This window comes from Nasonia vitripennis, chromosome 1 (assembly GCF_009193385.2).
Source record: "Nasonia vitripennis strain AsymCx chromosome 1, Nvit_psr_1.1, whole genome shotgun sequence".
Taxonomy (NCBI): domain Eukaryota; kingdom Metazoa; phylum Arthropoda; class Insecta; order Hymenoptera; family Pteromalidae; genus Nasonia; species Nasonia vitripennis.
In genome coordinates, this window is record NC_045757.1 from 35442282 (window position 1) to 35457376 (window position 15095).

General features: G+C 44.7%; 2 protein-coding genes across 5 annotated transcripts in view; one reads left to right on the forward strand and one right to left on the reverse strand.

Annotated features, from left to right (window-relative positions):
- The first annotated feature begins 311 nt into the window (after positions 1-311).
- LOC107980866 (glutamate receptor 2-like) lies at positions 312-2540 on the forward strand. The gene is made up of 7 exons (XM_016983634.3): positions 312-838; positions 913-1007; positions 1077-1250; positions 1317-1534; positions 1592-1809; positions 1870-2123; positions 2190-2540. The coding sequence occupies exons 1-7, from the start codon at positions 533-535 to the stop codon at positions 2491-2493; spliced, it is 1569 nt and encodes a 522-aa protein (XP_016839123.2). The 5' UTR covers positions 312-532; the 3' UTR covers positions 2494-2540.
- A 226-nt stretch (positions 2541-2766) lies between these two features.
- The window catches only part of LOC100123665 (ankyrin repeat domain-containing protein 50), a 30029-nt gene continuing 17700 nt past the window's right edge, over positions 2767-15095 (reverse strand). Inside the window, exons 2-21 of one of the 4 annotated variants that reach the window (XM_003423920.5) lie at positions 13989-14342; positions 12357-12517; positions 11518-11978; positions 9953-10297; positions 9233-9668; positions 8740-9051; positions 7937-8475; positions 7690-7863; positions 7443-7613; positions 7066-7377; positions 6670-6991; positions 6158-6404; positions 5899-6082; positions 5608-5824; positions 5357-5536; positions 5016-5281; positions 4612-4941; positions 4309-4523; positions 4052-4235; positions 2767-3973 (exon numbers count right to left, since the gene is read on the reverse strand). In XM_003423920.5, coding sequence (XP_003423968.1) covers positions 4058-4235; positions 4309-4523; positions 4612-4941; positions 5016-5281; positions 5357-5536; positions 5608-5824; positions 5899-6082; positions 6158-6404; positions 6670-6991; positions 7066-7377; positions 7443-7613; positions 7690-7863; positions 7937-8475; positions 8740-9051; positions 9233-9668; positions 9953-10297; positions 11518-11880 — 4791 coding nt within the window. In that variant the 5' untranslated portion in view covers positions 11881-11978; positions 12357-12517; positions 13989-14342 and the 3' untranslated portion in view covers positions 2767-3973; positions 4052-4057. Of the gene's footprint in view, positions 3974-4051; positions 4236-4308; positions 4524-4611; positions 4942-5015; positions 5294-5356; positions 5537-5607; positions 5825-5898; positions 6083-6157; positions 6405-6669; positions 6992-7065; positions 7378-7442; positions 7614-7689; positions 7864-7936; positions 8476-8739; positions 9052-9232; positions 9669-9952; positions 10298-11517; positions 11979-12171; positions 12333-12356; positions 12518-13988; positions 14343-15095 lie in introns of those variants that run through there. The other 3 variants (XM_008217283.4, XM_031921370.2, XM_016981180.2) reach the window with 3 other exon arrangements.

Below are 15095 nucleotides of genomic sequence, written 5' to 3' on the forward strand. Positions count from 1 at the left end.
TAGAGTAATTACCGAGGCATAATTTGACTAATAATTCATAATTATAGACGCTCTAATCAGCTTAAATAGAAACTACAACAAAGTTGCGGGATTGTAAATTTCAAGGACAGCAACAGGTTTTCCACTAATTCTCACGTGAATTGATTCCAGCTAAAAATACATAACTCTCGTGCCGCTTGGATTACATCCTCTAGGGACCATAAAGCTGACCAGCTGAAATTAGCTTGCTCGCTATCGATTTAGAAAAACTGAAACCTTCTGGTTTAAATCGATGCTAATAATAATTTTTGTCGACTTTCACGGTGATCGTAACATTTTCATATCAATCACCATCACGCATGTCAGATACTACATCATAAACAATAGTTATCCTTTCAACTCTCGGTATTCTTTTATTCGCCTGATATTTTATGGACTATACTGAAATAGCAATTCTGAATTTCTCAGTCATACGCAAAAACATAATGGCTATGGGGATAATAGAAAAAGCGCGAAAGCCTTGATAATTAATGACAAATCAGATAGGACGAAAATGCAACGATGTGACTCGCGACAAGCATCGACTCCATATTACAATAGCACGTTTTCTCGTGGATTACGTCTCCAGTTAAAGCTCGAACTTCGATGTAGAACAATGTTTTCATTTTTAGCTTTTCTATCCATTTTGAAAATCGCGCAAGCCGTCGAAGGCGTTATTTGGAGCAAAAGTGCTCGGAACTTCGTGCCATTATTCAGTATTTCCAGGTTTGCTGTTCTGAACGACGAGAGGATCCAAAGGAGTAAGGACTTGGAATGGCACGATTTTCAGCACGAGATCCTAAAAGTCGCTTATTATCAGGTGAATTTTTTAGGTATAATTTTTAATGATCACAAAAATCGATTAACTGGTTATAATGAGAAATTGATGTGTAGGAAAGGAATCTTGTTAGCTTCATAGAAAACGATACCAGAATTTCTGGTGTCGTGGGAGAGGTTTGGGAGATTCTGGCCAACTATTTAAACTTTACGTAAGTAAACGCATCAGCAATGAAATATTCGATTAAAATCAACTGAAACAATCAGTCGTTTTCGTACAGATTAGTTCCTGTAAGGTTACAAGAGCGGAATTTCGGTAACGAGTTGGAAAACGGAAGTTACGATGGGATCCTGGGACTCATACAGTCGAATCAGTCGCAGATAATCCCGAGATCAGGAATATTCAGAAACAGACTATCTTTGGTAGATTACACTGTGCCACTTTGGAACATTCGGTAATTGAGCTGAGAGAAGGTATCGAATGCGCTTTTTTTTTTGATAAATTCTTCGTTATTCTTCAGTTACCACTTGTACATAAAACCAGAATGGAGTCACGACGATGCCTGGATGTTTCACCTGTTTTCTTTGAAAGTCTGGTATACGTTCATTTTATTTCTGGTCGTTCTAAGCATAGCCGGTTACATCTGCGAGAAGAATTCATTCATGAAAACGAACGAGAAAATTATTTACAATTTACAAGATCACATATTCTACACTGCAGCCATTGCTTGTAATCAAGGTATAATTAAACTTAAATCATGATGTCGGTATGAATAGTATTTTCCAAATTCTACAGGATGTGTGCCTGCTGAACTCCACAACAGATCCAGGCTCATCTATATCTGCACAAGCATGTTCTCTTGGGTAATCCTTATCGCCTTCAGTTCCAATGCTATTTTTCTCATGATGAACAAAAAGTTCATCTTACCTTTCACTGGCCTGAGAAGTTTGATCCAGGACAGCAAGTATGAGGTCGTCGCGTTCAGCGGATCTATGGTTCACAAGGATTTTAAGGTAGACGTTCGAACCTACAATTATCTCATACTATTAGAATTAAGATAACCTGAATTTTAGGAAACGGTGTCGAAATACTACAAATACTCTCGAGACATTAAGCGCGTGTCTTATGCCCCGGCTGCAGGAGAGATATTTAGAAAAGTATGTTTCACCGAAGACAAAAAGCTTGCAGCTTTCGAAGCTGAGGATCGACACAAAGCTATCGGCAAGAATATTTGCCGACTGATATCGACAAAGGCATCTTACTTCGAGACGTGGATCGCGTCGGCGATTAAAAGAGGCTTTCGCTACAAGCGTAGTTTCGACATAGGGTATGAATTTTAAATCTCTCAATAAACGATGACAGTATTTTCCGTATACGAGATTTTTTTTCGCAGGATTTTGAAACTATCGGAATTCGGAATAATAGACGGCCTGAGAGATCGATGGCTTGACTGGAAATTCGATGACCACGAGGAAATTCCCTTTCAGTCCATCGACATGAGCCAAGTACACCTGATATTCAGTATACTAGTACTGGGACTGATCATGTCCCTGTTAATTTTACTGCTCGAGTACTTGACTTATTTCAGAGGCAGGTTGTTCGTCAAGAAAAAATCAAAACCGAATATACCAAAAGTGACCGTGAAGCCCAAGCTACCCGAAATCGATAGAAATCGTGTCTTCCATGTATACAGATAGTATACAAGTTGTAACTAATGCAATAAAAAATGTTTCTGTCTGTTGAACAACGTTCGCACATTCCTTGACTGCCTCGTGAAATGCGATGTACAGCTTTTTATCGATCACAAATAAATGTTATCGCGAATCTGAAAAATGGCCTGCTTTCAGGATATCAGCGGAGAATTAACGTCATGCGAAAATACTATTAGGCAAATGGTGTATAACGCGACGTTTATCAATCTATGAGCATCGCACGCACTTTCGGACTATAAATAAACGTAGACTGTTGAATTTTGTTAAAATTTTAATTTATTGATTCGTCTACTGCATCGTAAGAACGAAACGGAAATTGATAATAGTGCTATAATCATCACTAATGGTAGTCACTAAAACTAATAATAAATATTTGTTCGCAATAATATCAATAATAAAATAATATAAAAAGTACATAATGCTTACATGAGTGCAGTTACATAGTTTTTGTTGTCATATATACACAAATCTCGTTCATTTTTTTTGTTAATTTTTTCAATTGAGGCCATGCTTTTACGTATTATCATTAAGGACTTAGTTTGATCGAAAAAAACTTCTCATACGAGGCTAAAAGTGTTACTCTTGATTTTCAATGCTACGGATAATTAATAATCATATAATTATAAGGTAATAGTATTTGTTTGTTTCTTTTGTTTTGTTTGTTTGTTCATTCTTTACACTCGTCATCACTTTTTTATTATATATTATATTCATTAAATTCTGTTTTAAAATCTACGTTCGTCATCAAAGTATTTCGTCGAAAAATTAGCACTGTATTCGGTGTGCATTCAGTCTTTACCCCAATCTACACTTGTCTCATTCTATGCATGCGCATTCATTAACACGAGTATCGCCCCTCATTGTTTAATCATCTAACCTTATTATTTTGTCCTTCTCGTGGTTCATCATTAAATTTACGTTTAGGTTCACGTCACAGCTTACGTAAAGAGAATACGTGCTCGCGCACATACATGCGGCACATAAACATGTACTAACGTATTTTAATTTTTTTTGTTCAATAAGCTTCGATGAGATCAATAGAGGACTTTCTAAATGTTACATTTATACACATATTCCTCAATGTCATTTAGGATTACATCAGCTCGTTTGTTTTTATTATTTTTTTTTCTTTACTAATATAATTTTTCTACTTTGTTTCCTTAAATTGTTAATTATTAACTTTTTTGCTTAACTTTTTTCTTAACTTTTCGTACGGTTCATTAAAGGATTTGGTATATCGATTCGGCGGGCGTCGCTCGCGCCCGCTCGAACACAATCACATTTCGTCTTTCTTCTTGCGTCTTCTCCTCCTCTTACTCTCCTTCTTTGGCGGTAGTTTGATTCTGCTCAAGGGAAATGAGAAAAATCTTCTAATGGATTTGCGTTTTTTGCTCAAGTAACTCCTCCAGTCAGAGGTGTGACGATGACTCACCGCCTCGTGCGTGCACTTGGCAAACATTAAATCCTGAAAATAGTTTTAACCGACGTTAGGCTGAATTCTTTTATTCGTAAGGTCAAATATGAATTTGAACAGAAAAACTACCTGCTCCTATAAGGGAGTTTCTTTCCTGGCTTCTGCCTTCCACTGGAATCCATTGACGCGTGTGGTCACTGGTTTGTTTCGATTCGTTGCATTCTCAATTCCATTCCTAACTCCGGCGACTAGGCGCATTGCCGGATTAGATGAAACTAAGCCATTTCTTTTTGGTCTCGAATTACCAGAATTACTGTACAGGTGATAAAATCGTGTTTAAAAAATTGTTCCTTTTTTTGCACTTTGATATTGTTTTTTGGACTTACTTTCCAGTGTAGTTTTCAGAAGTGTGTTTTACATTTCTTCCTACTCCAGCGCCACTATTGCCCAGAATAATTCTCATGTGAGTATCTCTAGTAAAGTGAGTATCAGGAAGTTTTCTCTCCTCGTGGCCGTTCTTTCTCTCAGAATTGACCGACAAACCGAGCATTTCGTTCGTTAACTCAAATGGTTTCGCCTCTGTTGGATTTTCCATTATGGGCTGTTATGCAAAAAAAATACAAGTTAAATAAAGCCAAAACACTCATCGATTTATATAACTGAATAAATTTGTTTTTAAAAAAACCTACCGCATGCTGGTTCTTCTTGATGCAGATGGCATCGTACAGAGCACCGGTGCGATCGTAGCCACTGCCAGGCTTGTACTGCGTGCTCTGATTTGCGGTCAGCAACGACACCCCCAATTGACTCTGGATAATACTCGCAGCGGTCTGAGCACTCGGAGGACTAGTATTGGTCGGCGAGTACGGTATGAGACTATCGCTCGAGGGTGAATGCGGCGGTGACGCGTAGATTGGACTCTGCGGTTCGCTCTTCAAAGGTGAGAGTAATTTGCTTAAAGGACGAGACTTCACGCCGCGAGAGCATTGCTGAAGCTGCTGGGTGAAGGAGAGCACAGCCTGTCGAACGGATAAATGTTATTAACACGTGCCACTTAGAATATTGAAGAAACTTGCAATTCGAATTTCCTTACCCTGCTGGAGCCCTGATGATTGGTAGTGATAACTGGTGGTGGATTTTGATTGATTTTGCATCGGTCGCTCTTGGTGCTACCAGTAAGATTACTACTGGATTTGCTGTTGCTCGAATTATTGCCCAGTGATACGCAGCTGCGTCTCTTGGTAGAGTCCGGAGATTCAGCCGGACTGTACTGAGTCGACATCGGGTTGAGCACAGCAGACGAGGGCTTGGTTTCCGTCGTCGAGTTCGAGGTGACCGAAGTCGCGCTACTACTGCCGCCTACGAACGAAACTTTATTCACGTGAATAATATTAATTCATTCTACGTTAAACAAGCGTATTCTTGAATATTTACCTGGTCTTGAGCAACGTCGATTGGCGGCGTGTTCCTCGAGCAATCTGACGACGGTGTCGTGACCACTCTTGGCGGCTACTTTAATGGCGTTTCTTCCGCAGTGGTCCGAGTGGTTTGGATCAGCTCCGTGATTAAGCAATGCTCGGACGCAACTCTCGTGACCTTCTTGGGCAGCGATTCCTACAAACGATTCGACAATTACATCAAAGCTCTAAAAACCCATAGATAATTAAAGTATGTACGATAATCACCTAAAGCCGTAGCTCCCTGATTGCAAGTGTGATCAGGAGTCGCGCCATGCTCAAGCAGCAATCTCACGATCGCCGCGTGTCCCTGCCATGCCGCCGAGTGCAAAGGAGTTCTGTTTTCGTTGTCTCGGGCGTTGACGCTTGCACCACCTTCAGTAAGCAAAAGAGCCACCATCTCGACGTGGCCTTGCCAGGCACTCACATGCAAAGCTGTTCTACCCTGCGATACCAAAAGAAGATTCGTTAATAGAATAACTCTTCATTTATTAAAAGTCAAGAAGGCCTGTAGTTTACCTCAGAATCTCTGCTTTCGATGTCAGGTCGAGCCTGTTCCAGCAAGAATCTAGCCATCGCTAATCGGTTCTCTAGCGCCAAGATGTACAGTATGCTCCTGCCGTCTGCATCTTTGGCGTTTATGTCAGCGTTGTGAGATAGCAACACTTTGACAGTGTCATAGTGTCCTTCCAAAGCAGCCAACCTGGAATGCCAATGCAAAATCGTTAATCGAAATCCACAATCAGATCTCAGCGCGTTTTAGAAATAATACACGTACCTCAGCGCAGTCTTGCCATCATGAGCATGCTGATCAATGGGCGCGAGATGCTGTTCGATGAGCCTCTCGACGAGGGTAGTGTGTCCCTCCTGAGCTGCAAGCATCAAGGCCCCCTTGCCGTCGTTATCGGCTTCGTCGATCTTAGCTCCGGCCTCGAGCAACGCCTCACATACGTCCTGGTGACCCTCGAACGCAGCGTAGTGCAACGGCGTCCATCCCGAGTTGTCCCTGTGCTGCTCGTCCAAGCCTGTGAACATTATCGATTGCGGTTGTTTTATTTTCAATCGCGTACTAGTTGTTTGTTTCACGTTACGTTGGCTATCTGGGTTGCAAGAATAAAAGCTTTTTATAAGTTACAAGGGTTTGAAAATATCTGCAGAAGTGATGATAAAATAGAGCTTTGTGTCTGACTATCTACGTGGATTTAAATAAAACTTTACCAAGGTCTCGATAGATCCTTGAGGCATTTATTTTAATGCGAACTATTCTTGAAAATCCAGCAAAAAACATACCTCTATCCAGAAGCTGACTGACGACATCTGTACCACCTTGGGCAGCAGCAACGCTCAGTACTGTTCTGCCTTCGTTGTCGATGCTGTCGACATAGCAGCCCCAGAAAAGCAAAAGCGCCACGACAGAACCGTGTCCCATACTAGCAGCAGCCCACAGAGGAGTTCGTCCTGTAGCGTCGCAGTGGTCCACGTCTGCCTCGTACTCCAAGAGCAATTCGCAGACATCTCGGTGACCTTCGAACGCGGCTACAAGCAACGGCGTCATACCGTCCTTGTCCTGATGGTTGACGTCGGCTCCACGCTCCAAAAGCAGACTTACCACCTATAGTTCCAATAATTAGTCAATCAGCCTTGGACTGGATTTTTAATAACAAAATCAAACGTATCTACTCTTACCTTAGTATAACCGTGATTCGACGGTACGCAAAGCGCGGCAACGCTGAGCGCCGTTCTACCGTCACTGTCGGCATGGTCGATCTCTGCGCCAAAGTCCAGCAGATGCTCGACGATTTCGCTGTGTCCCATGTAGGCCGCGGCGATAAGAGCAGTACGACCTTCATCGTCGGTTCTGTTGACGTCAGCGCCGTGCTGTAGTAAAGCTTTGACGATTTCTTCATGACCACCCCAAGCTGCAGCGCGTAGTGCCGTGCGCTGATCCCAGTCAGCGCAGTCCACCATCGCGCCGCACTCCAGCAATTGCTCCACGACCTATGCAAAATTGCGTAATGAAATTCGGAAATCATACTACTTCTAGCCGAGTGAGAAAAATGTACCTTAGTGTGGCCACCCCATGCAGCAGCCCTTAAAGCAGTCCAGCCATCGCAGTCGGCGTGATCGACGTTGGCACCGGCCGTAAGCAGTACTTTGACTACGTCAGAGTATCCGTGTCGCGCTGCGAGATTCAGAGCTGTTTGCCCGTGGCGATCTGTCGCCTCGAGTTTAGCCTGCGAGACGAACGAATTTTTCGATGAATTTTACTCATAAACTATGCCGCGATTTTAACATTTCAAGTTTTCTCACCGTAGGATAGGCTTCGCTAGCCAACGCTAGAAGCGTAGCGTTTCCGTCCGCAGCCAGGTTGTGCAGAACAGTACGTCCGCACGAATCTGTTTGGTTTATATCACCGCCCTCGCCGAGGAGCTCCACAAGAGGCTCTATCGGCGACTCGTTCATAGGGCTTGAGTTTCGTGAAATCTAAAACAAAAATTTAACGTTATATTCTATGTCTCACAACACCGTGCTTAACTCGATCAAAAATCCAACGTACTTGACTAGAAGAGACAATAACGTTGTTGCCGGCGAGGTCCTCCTCATCGGCGAGCTTTTCGGAAAGCCTGGCGCCGGCATCCACCAGAAGCTTCAGTAGCTTTGTGTCCTGTTTGGGCCACAGTATGCACTCACTGCTGTCCAGATAGCAATGCCTGAACGGAGCACCGCTTCCAATCAACCAGAGCAGCTGCAGTGTGTAGGAGTCGAGCATCGGCGCGGATGGAGGCACTGGCGCTGGGGGAGCCGAGGGGGCCGGTGCAGCCGTCGATGTGACAGCCGAGGGATTAGCGGTGCTCTCGGATATTCCAGTTGTCGTCGACGCTGCTGTGGGAATGTTTGCTGCAGCGGCTGTCACCGCAGCCGTTAGAGCCTGTTGGTGGTGGTGCTGGTGATGCTGCTGCTGGTAGTACGGATGATGCTGGTGGTGCTGCTGTTGCATTACGAAAGCTCCCTGCACGTGCTGAGCTAGAACGCAGATCTCATCCGGGTCGAGGTTCGCTGCGCGCAGCGTGTAATGCATGGCGAGCATCGCATGACCTGAAATCCGATTAAAGCACGTAATTACATTTCTCTAATATTCATATGCAGGCACTTCGTCATACCGTGAAATCAATTATGCACTTTGAAATTATATCCATGAGCTTATTTTAACTTTGAACTCAATCACAGACTTCTCACACAAACGAAATCTCGAACGCAATCAGCACCCAATCAAAACATTTCAGCGCGATCGAAAGCCCTCGTAATTACACGCGTATGTAGTACTTCGTTATGTGAGAACGCGCAAGCGCGTGTGTGTACCTTCGGCAGCGGAGCAGAGATACTTCTGAGTGCAGTGTTTGACGTCGAGCAGCCACTCGGCAAAGCTGTGATGGAAGAGCATGAGAGCGCCGGCGCGCGACACCGAGATAACGCGGCGCAGAAGATGCAGCTGCCGATTGAAGTCCTCCTGCGTCAACGTTGGGTTGGCCGTTTTCACGCAGTCGTACAGTATCGACTGGGTTATCGGCAGCTTCGCCGCGAGGATCACGTTGAGCAGCGGCTGTACCTTGGCGAACTGCTTTCGGCTGAAGAGTCGCTGACAGAGCCAGAGGTAAAGACCGTTTAGCGTGCCTGTTAGAAGATTTTTTTTATTAATTCCATTATTGTAAAATAAGGGTAATGTTGATAATTTTAGCTTAGGAATTCGATAAGCGGAGCTTTTACGGGAGAGTTAATTTTTTTAACGTTTTATCGATCCTCATAAAAAACTGATTAAATCGACCTTATTCCTTCGAAATAAAACGATACCTACCGGGAATCTCCCTGACTTCTCTCAGCACAATGAAATTCTCTGCGACACCATCGAGCACCTTCTCGAGATACAGAAAACATCCATTACTCTTGATGTGCAGATGATTGAGCATCTCCGCGGTATCTCTGGAAATGTGCTGCCTGAGCGCGTCCTCCTGATCGAGCCTGGCTAGGATGTACTGCTGTACGTCACGGACGACTTGAGACTTGCGCAAGTCATCCAAGGAGATCTTACGGAATCCGGTGAACATGCGCGAGATGGTCTTGCTCTGACGTCGGGCTGTGCAGACGAGAAGTAGCCATTGCGGGAAGAGGTGATGATGCGAAGCCAAGAGCTCGGCTATCGTACGTGACACCTCGTCCTCTTCCTCGTTCTCCGACTCGCGTTTAGAATCTCTGCCGCCGCTGTTTAGCGCTAGGACACTCGCACTCGTTGCCTGAAATTTTTCAAATTTTTTCTTGAGCTTTGGTTTGTCAAGATAGTGTATAGGAGCATAAATGCTATCTATTCCGAATGGACATTAATCGCGCACGAGTCGTAAAATGAATATCATTTTATGTCGTGCGGCCGAATGAAAACGAGTCTAATTTTCATTTCAGGCTCGAACAGAAATAAACTCTCAAACAAACTCCATATCACAAATCACTTCTCGTCACTCCCCCGAAAAAAAACTCCCGGAAAATCCCAAACTCCGATAAGATATCTCTCCCCTTAACCAACCTGTTGTCCAGACGAGCTACCGGGACTGGGTATAGGCCCTTCGTCAATAGAGTCCACCACTAGAAGCAGACAGTCCTTCGGCGGTTCGACTTCCAGAAGCGGAAACAGTACAGCCTTCCTGAGAGCCTCGTCGGGATTGCGATCGAGTAATTCGGGCTGTAAAGCAGCCTGAATGTCCGGATCGGTGCGAAGCTTCTCGGCGTAGGCTTCGGCTACGGCTTCTCGGGAGGATATCGAGGTGACACCGTTGTTGCCGGTAGTCGTGTTCCCGTCGTTCGTTGGCGAGTTGTTGGTCGTCGTGCTCGTGACGGCTGTCGTTGTATTGCCGCCCGGTGAGTTCGGTGGCTGGAATTTGAAAATCAAATTTTGATTTAAGAGGTTTAAGAAAGCATCGACGACGTTAATGGCAGCGTAAATAATCGCGACGACATTTCAGCTCGTGTTCGGTTTCAAGAAACTTTTCACATTCGAAAGTTCGCATTCATAACGGACGCGACGCATTCAAAGACACGAAACTCGAAAGAGATTCCCTAATATTCGAATTAGCGGCTAAACCCGATTCGAGGGCACGAAAATTATACTCGGACGTGACGTCAGGCTGCAACTGCATACCGCGTGACGCACAGTGGAATTTAAATGGGCTTTAGGCGTCTCGATTGTGAGATACAAAATGTATGACAATTGTATTAATAACGGACTGCTCATCGCTGAGCCTCTTATTTCAACAGCAGCTACTTTTAATATTATTAATGAATGGCGAGCAATTAAAAAATTACCGTTAAAAAAGGGTCGCCTGGAGAGTATACACGTAAGCACGGACTTTTTTTTTCAAGAAGACGTCATTAAGAAAGAAGATATTTTTAATTACGTATCTTAGCATAATTCCACGTCTCAGGTGGTCCGCCTCGCTCGCGCGTCTATTCCAGTTACAATTTTCACACTGTACGCGAGATGCAGAATTAAAAGATACGTTTTCTCAACGCTGCTAATGAACTCGCGACCAGATAGTCGTAATTATCGTTTTACACGAAGAGATATATTTCCTCTCGGAATTAACAAAAACTCTCTCGTTATATATGCGGAGCAACATTAGGGGTGGTCCAAGCCGATATCGCGTTCCGACGCTGATAATGCCTTATCGGAAATTCCGGGAAACGCTGCCGCGGCGAGATTGTGTCCGGTACATGCGGTTCTTTTATTTTTCGTTGTAGCTCTCTCGACGCTCGATAAAGTCGAAATTATTTAGCAAACAAAAGTGCACGGGTTGCGTTATTTTTCCGCGTGTGCTGGCGATACGCTCGCGGTAAACATACAAGCGAGCTACCAGCGCGCTGATGAGCGGTCGAAAGAACAAACAACGGATTGCGGCGCGGGCCGATCGCAAATGAGGAAAGCTCGCTCTTGTTGTTACTTTTATTCGAAAAATAATAACGAATTTTAGTAGAGCGTGTTTAGCAAAGTTTCTCTCATTGATTAACTTTAGTGTAATATTGAAAACAATAGACTATCGTTAGGCACATTTAGAACACAGACACAAGATTATGAATACACGACACAATACTGACCGACGAAGTAGCAGCGGCGGCGGTAGCAGCAGCTGTAACCCTAATCCCTTCGGCACTGGCCTGTAGTAGCTGAGCCACAAGGCTCCTAACAAACTGCGCCGGCGACAAGCTCGCCTCGCTTCTGGCTTGACAAAAGTGCCTGGCCAAAAGCCTCTTGTTTAGAGACCTCTGATGCCTGGCCGTTGGTCCGCTCGACGGCCAGGCTAATTCCGCGCAAAGGGCCGTTTTTCCACTTCCAGGCCCACCGACTATTAGAGCACCGCAGGTCTTCGATGCCGGACGCTGCTCGAGACAGTGGGCCAACTTGGCGAAGGCCCACTCGCGGCAGAAGAAGCGCTTCTTCTCGATCACAGGCGCTGCCATGGTTCGATGTGTCGGAGATTCGATTCTTCGTTTGGCTTTCGATTTTTGGTGCTGCTGAGAGTTTCGTCCTTCCGCTTATTGTCGATTACGTATAACGCCTGTGGAGAGAAGCAAACGATGGTTATTAGTTATTGGAATAGCAAAGTGGCTATCTGGGCTTCGGTTTATAATAATAAAGTATCTAGCACGAACGAGATATCGATTTATTTATCGGATGCCGGCACAATGGGCTACCGATTAATTGACCCGTGTCTGCATAATATAAAGTAAACATTATAGTAATTGACCTACATAATACGATCGAACAAACTGCTGCATATACACGTCCGGTAATCCACACAATCGGCTCTTATAACACTGTGCCGAGCGCTGCATCGACAATTCCCTTTTCAAGAAAACCGCATCCTATCTGCTCGTCCGACTGTTATTCACAAAGCCCGAGACCACATCGAGAAAGGGAAGCGAATCCAACTCACGCTATCGTCGAAAACTTATTTCCGTATGCCAGGCCGTCGTCGTCCTCGTCTTGGCAGATTCGAGCCGAATATCGCCATCGGTTTCTATAGACTGCAAACTCCTATTCTCGCACCTATACACTCTGCTTCGCTGCTGCAGACGTGTATGCCGTGGATTCTCTCTGGAACAATAAGTTTTCGAATCAGCGAGTGCTGGAGAGAGATATCGATTCGAATAGCGGAGAGAGGCTTTTTTTGGCCCTGAGCACGATTTCGCATGTCGAACGCGGTGACGCGCGGAGCGATTGATCTGCTGATTGTGAAAAGCTTTGGGTGTAATGCGAAGAAAGACGTTGCAACGTTTTGCGGAGAAATAAAAGATGAACATCGCTAAATAGGTCGCACTCCATTTTCCGCGCGCTCGATGCACACTCGGTTATATGGAAAAAAAAATTCTTTGTGTACACGACAAGGGATTCTTTCGTGCTCGCGCGGTGAATATAGTTCGCGCGATTAACCCCTTGCTTCGTTTATTCCCTTCTTTTCTCCGTCAACTCGATCGAAATTAACAAATATCCATTCCGCAACAAGTATTGTATACACGCCCGTGTGTGTCTATAATCGGAATAACGAAGGTTCACGTGACAAATAAGTTCAGAATGGAAAGCGTATTACACGTCGCGAGAGACTTAATCCTCTGATGGAGAGACACAGAGGCCGAGCCTTCGCTGATAGATAAAGGGTTAAGCCCATCAAACGGTCTCTCTCTCTCTCTCTCTGTATGTAGGTGCACCGCCGCGACTGTATACCTGAGCCATACACACAATCAATAGGTCTCAGCGAGGATTAAGGCAGTAGTTATCATGCTATACACTTCCGCTCGCGCGAGCATATAGGCTTGTCTCATTCGAGAGAAACGAGTCTGCAGGGAGATGGTTGCTTAGCTGAGCTTGTTGGCTTTGGATTTTTTATCGATCGGTTATACTGGAGGCTTTATAGTGCTGCGACATTGCGTCGGCGAGGGATTTTCACGGAATTTTAATTATGCTAATTTTCCGATATGTGGTGCGGTTTTGCTTCGAATATGAGGGGCTTTGCAGAATCGTTGAGGAAGGCATCTTAATGTACCGAATGTCGTTTTTGTAATTCGTGAATTATTTAGTTTTGACAGGACTAATATTTCAATAGTTCGTTAATTATATACATACAAAATTTAGAACGATTTTGAAAGAATAGTTATTGATATTCGAATATTCATTGGACCATCAACTAATTCATTTACATGCTGGGAATAGCTATATGGACACCAAAACATCGCTTGAAAATGCTTTCAAGGTTATTCTATCTTTGATTTGTTGAAATATGCACTTCCCCGAATATTTATGCGCGATGGCTCCACTCTCGTCACCCATATAAATCTTTCATTACGGCCCACTTAGCTCCGATAAAATATATAACCCCAAGTTTGAAGCATAACTCAAAGAACGCGTCCTCGAAACATGTATTATAAAACAGTCGCGTCCAAAACTCTTTCCACCCAAAAAGTAAGCCATCGATGTCACCATCTTTTCGCCTGCAAAGCTTTTCCTCCTCTTCACACACGCGAACACACACACACACAGCATGACACATATGTACACAAAATGCCCTTACTTTTTCCTCTCCTTTGTCCTTCTCCTCTTGGTGTGTACGTGTGTGCGTTGCCTCAAGGCACCCGTTGAATCTTCATAGACGACGACGACAGCATCAGCGCGTAGTATAGCAGCCAACCTCAGCAAGCCGTGCTAAGGTAGCCCCAAGTCTTTGGGCGTTAAAGTGCTCGAGACGTCGTAGTCGAGCTCGATCGAACGAGCTGCTGCGGCCCGCTGCTGCTACGAGCCGACGAGCCTCCTCCATTGCGGACCTCGTGGTTACGAGGCTTCTGCTGCTGATACTGATGCTCCTCCGAGTCTCCCTTGCTGGCACTCATCTTCACCGCTAAGGCTGGGCATCGGAGACACGTCGGTTCTGCAAAGATAATGGCATGCGAGACCTGGTTAATTATGCACCGAGAGTAGACGCGCGCGGAGACGGTGCGGAGTGATGTTGGGAGTCGGCCAATGGAGAGAGAGAGAGAGAGAGAGAGAGAGAGAGAGAGAGAGAAAGAGAGAGAGAGAGAGAGAAAGAGAGAGAGATGGAGCGAGTCCGTACTGGCTGGTTATCAGAGGAAATGGATGGAAGCTTTCCGTAGCTTTGTCATCGCCGAGGGGAGGGCTTTCATAGATAGTTTGTCGGATTTATGGATCGGGAGAGAGTGCATTTGCTCGGCATAACGAGGGTAATGTATGTGAAAGAGGGGGTGTGCTTCTTTATGGACCATTCCTTTCGCAATCCAATCTCGCGATGTCGCTTGTTTGAGTAACGCGTATTTCTGATGAATAGTTTTGAGTTTACGTAATAAGGGGCTGTTGAAAAAATTACCGACCGTCGGTAATCGGCGTTAAAACAAGCCGCTATGATTACCAGGGGGGAAAAATTAACCGATAAATCATCGTGAAACTACCCTCGAAATAACTCACTCAATTTCTCGGCTCATCAGCTCGTCAATCTCTCATTAACCCCCTTCGGCGTCGCAAAAAAAGAAGAAGAAGCCGCGAATCGATCCTCACTAGTACCACCGAGAACCTACACTATAACGGCGCCCATTTCACTTCCCTCTCATTCAAACCCAACGGCACACACACACACACACAACGTAACATGTAGGTCACGGATAAACCT

What these genes read in the sequence shown, in the direction of transcription:
- LOC107980866 (XM_016983634.3), top strand. Translation starts at nt 533, where the DNA reads ATGCAACGATGTGACTCGCGACAAGCATCGACTCCATATTACAATAGC. An exon ending in AGCCATTGCTTGTAATCAAG is followed by an intron (nt 1,535 to 1,591) that starts GTATAATTAAAC and finishes CAAATTCTACAG; the next exon opens with GATGTGTGCCTGCTGAACTC. An exon ending in TGGTTCACAAGGATTTTAAG is followed by an intron (nt 1,810 to 1,869) that starts GTAGACGTTCGA and finishes CCTGAATTTTAG; the next exon opens with GAAACGGTGTCGAAATACTA.